General features: G+C 29.5%; 1 protein-coding gene across 1 annotated transcript in view; it reads left to right on the top strand.

Annotated features, from left to right (window-relative positions):
* Positions 1 to 9,003: 9,003 nt before the first annotated feature.
* LOC112591304 (probable protein phosphatase CG10417) overlaps positions 9,004 to 10,267 on the top strand; it is a gene marked incomplete in the record, with an annotated part of 8,060 nt that continues 6,796 nt past the window's right edge. Inside the window, 1 exon segment of the mRNA XM_025335080.1 lies at positions 9,004 to 9,248. Coding sequence (XP_025190865.1) covers positions 9,138 to 9,248 — 111 coding nt within the window.

Genomic DNA, 10,267 nt, shown 5'->3' with positions numbered 1-10,267 from the left:
GATACATTATAACTTGCAATAGCCAGGCTAAGGATTTGTAGATATTGTGCATCAACATATTACCTAATAGTTGTAATAACGAGAAAAGAGAAAGAAAGAAAACAAACGAGTATAAGTTAAAATTAAAGTATAAAGACAGATACAAGAGACACAAGCCTTGGATGTAAGTCGAGGTTACTGGATCTGTGGGACATCTCTCTGCACTAATAAGTACTAGAGAATATATTCACCTATCAGATATTAATATTAAATTTACGTGTTCTCGCGTTATTACCTGCCTCCTGTTCTTCGGAGGATTCTCGAGGTCATGTATTCGAGAATATAATCAAGCACACTGTAATACAAAAACTAATGTGTAAAATATTATAATAATAAAATTTAGTATATTATAGTCATGCACCTTACCTGACTCATAGCAGTGAATGTGATGTACCAGTAAGGAGTTAAGGTAACACTAATAGTAACAATACAACACTTGAATCAAAATAAAAAAAATACTGGTTTAGCCTTTGAAAAAAAGAGAAGTTCAGCTGTCGCTCGCAGAGTCCGGTGTTGGGATGTTGCTAATGTGACTGGTGCGCCTGCACTTAACAGTTTAGATGGTGCTCATGCACTGGATAGCTTGGCCGGTGCTCATGCATTCCATAGTTTGGCTAGTGCTCATGCACTGATGAGTGAAGACGATCTGGTTAAGCCAGCCAGAGTCACAGGCGGCTCCATCAAAGGTCTTCGCGTATATATGTAATTTCAATACATTTTTGATATAGAAAAATTAAAAACTATAGACAAATATTACAAATTCACTTGGTAATTCATAACTATTTACAGTTATTTCATGAAGACCTTTTGTTCTTTTATTAAGTCTCCGACCGGTATTTGAGCATTTCAATATTTGTTAAATAAACATAATATGATTATTAGTTTAAAATGAAGGATATAATTTTAGGCACTGATTGATCAGCTAACTGATGAATAATAGTCATGCGTTTCGGTTCAAGTTTAAAAAATGTAATTAACTGTTTGTCCCCTATTGAAAATCTAGGGCTATGACATTGCAACTATTTAAACTATTGCACAAACTAAAAATTTAAAGCCGTGCATAAATACGATAATTCAACTACAATATTACACAATATATGGCCATAGGATAAAATTTTAGAGACATAATATATTTTAATCACGAAGCTTAACTATGTATTTTTATAAACTAAAATACTGCATCCGCGACAGTGTTGTAGCTAAATAGCCTATCCAAGACCCCGCGTAGTTATTTTATTTCATTCAAGACCATCTGTAAAACGAAAAAGTGTGTACCTAATATTAAAAACCAAACTAAACTACAAATCAACCCATTCGAACTCAAAATAATCATAAAAAACAATAGGAACAAAAAAACATGTCTGTTTAATCAAGTTACCTTTAAATATACCTAACTTAACCTGTACGCGTAACGAAATATTCAAAAATTCGTTACTATTTAATAGGCATGTAAGTATGTTATAACTTATAATAGCATCTTTCGATAAAAAAAAAGTAAATAGTAAGTAGTAACAACTTTATGGTAAGTAAGCAAAGTATTGAAAATTTACAAAATCATGTGATAAATAAATTTATGGTAAATTTAACCAGCGATATATTGTAGTTTGTACCTAATACATGTGTGTAATATGTATATTGTGCAGTGTTTGTGTTAGATAACTTAGTGATGATATTGGTAAGTTTAGAAATAGGCAAGAAACAATTTATAGATACTTCAAATGATTATTAATGACAAATGTGTACAAGTACTCTTTTCATTCTAAAACGCTCTTTCACTTTTCATCCACTTACTCTTTTTGATTATTATAATAATATTTTCTGTAAATTTGCGCTTTAGATTTAAAGATCAACGTTTTGGAAATGATGTTCAAAATAATTTATGTTTGATAATTGTTACTTCTTCAGTATTTGTTTACTACTATTCTCACCGAGGCCAAGGATGGTAATGAAATAACTGTCATAATTTAAGTTAGATCACATATAACTACAACGTCTATAATATAATTAATATATTATATCGATACAAACCCTACTTGTAATCGATTATTTAAAGCTAACGAGTTATTAACGAGTTACCCGTCTTGGCCTTTGCTCGCGAAATTTTAATAGGTCATATAATAAGAAATAATAATTTATGACAACAATTTTATCATAAAATCTCTCTATAAACTACATTTGGTGCCAAAATTACTAAACTTGTGGGTGTACTGACACTGGAGCATTTCACATAAAATTGTCCATGTGAAAAAGAGCCTAAAAATGTGAGCTAGAGATTTGCGGCTTATAAACGCTTACTCATTGATATTGATAGACAATTTACACGTAAAATTGTATTTTTTTTACCAATTTCAACAGCTTAAATTAAAATTTTGAAAAATATTTTCTTAGTGTACGGTAAAATTATAATATTAATCTACCCTCAAAATTTTAAATCAATAGCTGTAATAGATTCCGCTCTGCGTTGATTATGAATCAGTTAATCGAGACAGTCTCGTATACAGATATTTATTATTTTGATATTTACTTGTAGATATTTTCGTATTGTCAATATTTCTGCTTTAGAATACAAAATTAAAACTTAAGGCTTTAAAGTTTCATAAACTATTTAACTTTAACAAGAAATATGAGAATAATAATAATTTAAAACTAAAGCAAATTTGAGTCATGTTTTCAAATTCTCTAGTACCTAGTTAATTCAATATTAATGTTCTCGCTAATCGAAGAATGTTTTCATGTGTAAAATGCGTCATGTCGCATTTTGGAATTTTGTAATACTTTATAGTTGTATACTAGCATAATTATCTAACCTAATCTACTGTACTGGAAAATTTTGGCCGGGGTTCAATTGCCTGGGTCTACGTTTTTATGTTGAGACTATAATTTTCGGGCGACTAATTGTTCGTTTACCTGCTCATATGATTCTAATTACTAATAATTAATAAATAATAGCCAATAGAATAGAAATATAAAAATATAAACCCAAATCAAAAATAATTACATTCTTTATTGAACATATAATTATGATTTATGATATTTATTGCGATGAATCCTAAAATTATAATTCGTGTTATTGAATTCGTTGCCAGACAGCGTTGAGAAAATTAAATCTTACTTAATAATTTCTCAAATTTATGGAAAAACATTAAATCATTTATGTGTTACATTTTTAAAATTATTACTAAAAAAAAGTTTCAATAAGGTTACCATGTTAATGAAACTATATCAATTGTATGTCATTAGAGGTGACATTACCAAAAATTCAATCAAAAAATAATAATAGTGGATGCGGTCCTACGTTGAAATGACGACGCGAAATCGATTTGTATGCTGTATCTAATCCAAAAACAATAATTATTGCAGTTGTGTATTTATGGGGAGGTGGTATGAAGGATAAATCCCTCTTGACCTTTTTATAATAGAGGTAATCGTATCATTTTCTGTATTTCTCAATATGATATTACTTTTAAGTATATCTGTTTTTTAAATGTTCTATTAGTGGTAATTGTACCGCTCTGATATACTCGTACAGTTGCGTATTTAGAAATATACTATGCAAGAGTGTTTATAATAAACCCGATAAGTAGTTGGTAATAAAACAAAATTACTATGAAGACCATGGATTTATCTAGGGTGGGTTTATTTAAAAAAAAATTGTTATTAGTAGGTATAGGACTAGCGTATGATATTGTGATTCATGAATACTGTGAATAGTATATATATAATACAATTGTTATTCCGAGTATTGACTCTGCCGTATTGTCTATTGTTAGACTTAGTTTTTTGCGTCTTGTTAATTTTAACTGTGAAGTTTTGAGTCAATATGAGTGATGCTCAAAAAAAAAATAATCCTTTATTTAATAAACTATAATTATAAACTAGTAATTATTATACGCTTTGTTTATTAGACCCGACTTAATGGATTGCCTTTATTGGCATGTCAACTATCAATACAAATTACTAAATCATACCAGATGACGTTATCGATGAACTGAGCATCCAAAAAAATAGAAAAGTGGATTTTTTATTACTTTTTTTAATAGGTAACAAGTTATGGGATTTTAATAAGGTATATTATGTACGTATTTATGGGTTATTACTTATTATTAATTATCATATATTTTATCCTCCCCCAACAAAGTTTCTAAATACGCATCTGATTTATTGATATATAATATAATATAAAACTAAACTATCATAAATAAATGATCCTAGAACTAAACAAATTCTTATCAAACAATGAAAAAACTATTTATCTCTCAGAAAAAGGTATTATTTAGTAAGTAGGTACCTACAAATATATGAAGTAGCTAACTTACGCGATTACGCGTGTTTAATAAAAATTTATTTTATTATTATTATTAGTGGTCCTGGCTGGGTGGCCAACAACGACTCAGAGTTATTGATCCGGGTCACCTGTTGGCTATTTTGTATAGTACTCAATAGTGCTCAACTGTACAAATATATAATTTCTATGGTGGAAAAATGGGCGTGTGCATAGGGGGACCGGGTGAACCACAAGGGTAGGCCCTTCGAGCGGTCACAAATTTTTGATTTTTTAAATTTTTTAAATCAAAAAACATTAAAAAGTTATAAAAGTAACATGATATTCATTACTCAATGATAATGAATAAATAATAATAAATTAAATACGAGTGTTAAAATGTCATGATATAATATTGTTATGAAAGATTGCGAAATTGTATTTATTTAAATTTTAAAATTATGTACAATTAATACATTTAAATTTTAATACATTTTTTTTTTAATTTAAAAAAAAAATGTATTTTTTCTTATTACATGAAAGATAATGAGTAGGTAAATTAAAGTATTAAACATTTCAGGTAATTTTATTGTTTTTTCCTTCAAAGTTCAAGTATCTTAATCATTATTGACTTGGCCCACCCAACCACAAATGTTAGCGCACGCCTATAGTTGGAAGTCTAATTTATGTAAGTTATACTTATCAAACTTAAATTCCGAAAATCATTTCATATTTTTAATGTTTTTATGTTTTTTAAAATCCATTTTTATAGAAAAAAAAAATAGAAGAATTTTAAGTAAAATCGTGGTAAAAAAATAATTTTTCATAATGTGACTTCGAAATTTTGAAATCGATTTATTATACTAATTCTTGTGACATTTTATTAATGTTTAAAATTACATTTCTTATGTTGCTTACCCACTACAACTGTTGGTCTAACTAATAGCCATCGATATAGCAGACTTAGTCTCTCTCTTTATACATAATAGCATTAAAATTTATGATAATGCATTAATTATTATACATATAGACTCCTATATTTTGTACACCGTCAATACAATATCTACGACTGTAAGCCTAATGTTATTATAATTCATTAACGATGAATAATTCGAGGTGAATGGACCCGTCGCTGCTTCAGTGACACTGCCACTAATCGGACTAGATCGGCCGTTTACGCCATGTGTATAATCATTTACCTACTAATGTTATACTTAATATATTCCATTCCAACGGAGTTGACATGAAAAGCATTCGACGGTTGCGCAATAACATATATTATAATTTATTGTAATGGGCCGTGTGAGATATAACAAGGAATTTTAACTGCGTCTAGAGCGGTTTTTTGGTGTTCTCAGAGCGCATATTATTATTATAATTTTCTTCATTAGTATTATAACTGATGACAAAATGTAAAATAATATTACACTAACGAGAACCACTGACAAAGGTCACATTCCGGATTCCGAGTCGATCGAACGATCAAGTACTACATAGATATAATACTAGGTAGACCTGTAACCTCAGACGATATTCGCGTTATATTATAATATAATATATTGTGTAGGTATATAGTATGCTTTCATCGTGCGTCAGACGAGAATAGGAGGAGATAAATGCGTAAAGGTGATGATGCGTGTCCGGTGGTTACCGCGGTGCACTCAACTCTCTTAATCTCCCATACCGTCTCGTCGTCTCTTTTTCATGAACGAAAACGACATGCATGACAGAATTTTCGTTTTTAGAGTCTTTGCCAATCTCCCGATGGTTAATTGTTTATCGTTATTGATATAAACATGGGTTTGCGCAAAAGTTTGTGCTTGGTACAGCACACATTTTTGACCGATCCGACAGAACAATAATAACAGCTGGATGTAATTCTCTCATTGTAGCATAGTTAAATCAAGTAAAAAACCTGCGAAGTAAAAATAATGTACTCGTAAAATACAATAAAATATCACTCGATTTTGTGATAGAGTTAAACGTCGCTTAGTGTATTGACATAGCCGGTATGTCAGTATAGCGTATTTAAAAATAATATGTCAATTGGCGACTCAGGTACAAGATGAAGTATCACACCGTAACAACATAAACGCAACTGTAATATAAGGGCCTAGGGTGACAGTCTCCCACAATACCATAAATAACCCCCTCCTCCCTCCAAAAAAAATAAATATCAAATCATTATGTCATGTATCGTTGTAGATTTTTATTAGCGGACATACAATTTAAGAATATGAAAATGAATATCTAATATTATATTCTATGGGACTTTATTTTCCTTCCATTTCTACCAGAAATTGCTGTAGCAATAACTATTTACTACAAGTGGGTCAACAATTTTATTTGTTTACAAATAGTCATCTGCAGAGTAATGTACATGTGTGTGTCAATGATGTGTACATCAAATACGTACAGAAATACCATCCGTCAGTAAAAACTCTAGACTTCTTTTAACTTCTTGCATTATTAATAAATAGTTTTATCATTTTTTATTTGATCAACGGTCAAGGGCGTACATCGATTCCACTGGTTTAATATCGATAGGAAAAAGTTCATTGATCTATGACATCTGCTCCACCGGTTATTATTTACAAAATATATGTACATATCGATTCCGCTGGCTATTGATTCCGTCGGATGCTGTTAATATATAAAGTACCTACTAATTTCCAAGAGTCTTAATTTTATTAAATAAACAAAAAAAACTCAAAAAAATTTAGAATTTTTTTATTTCTTTATTATTTATAATCGTGCAACTAAAAAAAGTTAATAGTTTATGAAATAATGACTGATCCCCGATAAAATCATACTGTATATTAATATTTAACATTTATTGCCTATGTGTGTACGAGATAAAATAATAAATTAGAATTTCTAATAATATCTATATAATATGTACCTAATAATTATTTATGACCGTGACTGTGATATATCTTAATATCTTTAAGATTATTATATTAAATTTATATTTATTCTGATGATTGTTCTGCTTTACAAATGACTTTTCTAAGTATTACTTGTTAGTTGTTACCTAGTATTGCAATCAGTGTCGATCTAGTTTACAAAAGTGCTTCATATATATTACGTGTTCCGGTGTTCGTATGTATAATTTCTTAATTAGAGTTGTTAAAATTAATTTTTCTAAAATGTCTATAAAAAAAATATCTAACCCAATATATATTAAATTAAACACAAACATACTTTAATAAATTTAAATCTGAACGAAATCCATAAATGGATATTATAACTAGTTGATAAATTTAATTTTTAAAATTTTTTTCAAAAATATTTAACACTCAGTGAAATCAATAAGTTAGTATTAGGTATAGAAATTAATAATCAATGGAATAGATATGTAAATATTGCTTCACATGAATTACGTTTTAACAAAAAAACATTATTTTCTTTTCAATTTTATACTGACTTAGGATTATTGACAAATGACAACAGCTTATTATTAAAATTGATGCAATATCATGAGTAAAACAAAGTTAAATAATAAAATAAAATAAAGTTTTGCAATGAAATAGAACTGTTAAAGTACAGAGTACAATCAGTAGGTACGCATGTTTATAAAAATTTAATTAGTAGTACGAACGCAATTCTTGTACCCGGTAATCGAATATTTCGAAATAGAAGTTTATGTGTAGCCGCGGATATTATAAACAGTAGCCAGCGGAATTAAGATAAACCTTATTTTTCCAAATAAAGTACCTAGTTTCGGTGGAACCAACAAATCCCCAATCATTTGATAAAATGTATATTTTTATTTTATTTTAAATTCGAGATTATTCAGTAATATCAAATAATTTGTGGGTACTAATAGTAAGCCTTTTAAATAAAATATTCACAAGCCCGCCGAATCCAAAATAAATTACAATCAGGTGTAACGAAAACACAATTCACTGCATCCGTTCAAAATTTCAAATGCCTGTGAATATAGATCGAGTGTACGACGTCTATGGATATAAACATCACGTATATTATTTGGCACAGATATTTTATTACTCTAGATTATAATAAAATACAATATTACATAATAATAATGTGTGTATAACACATGCACCATAACCAGTTCTAATCACCTACTGCAGCTAAAGTCGGCAATCCCGAATTCCCACAGTTTTAGAATGGAACCGGTTTTTTTCCATGTCTCTAAACTATTTTGACGTCGGAGTTCCGTGTTCATAATATATATATTATTATAATATGCAACGAGCTTAGAATAAAAAAAATAATGAACGGTACGTGTACGGCCGTAACGTAGAAATCTTGTTCTCTCGAAAACCAGACAAAAAAACAATGATATATTATTATGTACACTCAGCCATATTGCATAACCCAACGACATAGGCATATAATATTATGCTAATGTATCTGACTATCAGATTGGTGTTTTTAAAAGATCGATTAAGAACTCTCATATTCTCTGGTAATATATGATATTTTAACAAGCGATGTAAAATCGTTTCCTTATCCTTTTCCATCGTTATTTTCGATATTTCCGTAATTCTATATCGATACAACGAAAACGTGAATTATCGATGTTTTTAAAATACTGTATTCACGTGTATACCTTTAATGTCGACTCTATTGCACTTACCTGGACCGACTGCATCATAATATCCCCTCTGGCAGTCTTATTCATCGCATTACCGGATAAAATTTAGCTGCTCGCATCGCATTCGTCGTCATGATTTCAGTTGTTGTTATTCGATACAAGGCGACTAACGTTCGTACAGATCGTACGCCACACACCCACATACTGTTATTATCGTTATTATTGTTGTTGTACAATTTAACAATATCGTTCATATCTACATATTTTACGATCATGGGTACTTACCTGGATAATCCAGTTACCGAAAAAGTCTCAGAAGACATGGAAGACGATACGCTGGTGTGTGGGGTCAGTTCCATGCAAGGTTGGCGTGTTCGACAAGAAGTAATATTATATAATATTATAGCACAGTTCATACATAACACTTAATAATTAATTCTTATAAATTATTAAAATACAATCAAAAAGTAGTGATAGTGAGTGGGAAATGAGGGTTTAAAGCGATACCTATAAATATTAATTACTAGAACACGGATTTGTATACACTAAAAAGTATCAAAATATGCATTATACTATATTTAAATAAACAAAAATTTCCTGTTTTATTTATTACAATGTTATATTTTATAAGCATAAAATAGCCCAACTCCTGTGTGTCTATTAATAGAATTATTGTAAATATGAAGTTACTTTTTAAGTAATTTTCTATTTTAGAGTGAGTGAAATTATATTTTGCCTCCCGTAAGATAGGCCTAGCTATGCCATTGGTAGGAGAACAATTCGGTAGATTAATATATTTATATTAATACTTTTACAAATATTTTATGTACCTACTCAGTGGGTAAGGCTAGCTAATACAGTATAAGTCATCGGTACCTACTTAATGATTATAACCTCGCCGATCTATATAGAACCTTTTTATAGGTACGCGCTTACTACATGTAGTCATGTACAATAAATAATAATGAATTAATCAAGTCTGTACCAAGGTATTTAGGATTTTATCCTCTTTTCCTTTCCTTTACGTTATTAAATAATCTAACGTAAAATGAACACATCGAATGGTTTTTTTTTATTTTAGTAATACTATTTCATGAATTTTTACTTTAACCCTTCATTTAGTATAAACGATTCACTTTCATATCAAAAATATACAGATGCATTGTTCAACAAAAGGTTTTCAAACGTGTATAAAAATTTTCTCCCGGCGGGAATCGAACGGTCTCCCGCGTGACAGGCGGGATACTTACCTCTATACTACCGAGGACTGTGTTGGTAATGTAGAAAAATGTCTTTTATTGTATTCGTTATCATTTTTAACATTATTTTAATATAATATACAATTTGGTTTAATGTATTTATTGCTAATCATATAGTTTTTATTCCGGCAATACGTAAAGCAT

This window comes from Melanaphis sacchari, unplaced genomic scaffold (assembly GCF_002803265.2).
Source record: "Melanaphis sacchari strain LSU unplaced genomic scaffold, SCAv2.0 Contig130_pilon_pilon, whole genome shotgun sequence".
Lineage (NCBI taxonomy): Eukaryota > Metazoa > Arthropoda > Insecta > Hemiptera > Aphididae > Melanaphis > Melanaphis sacchari.
The sequence above is the reverse complement of the archived record's forward strand: the minus strand, read 5'-3'. Positions and strand labels throughout refer to the sequence as shown.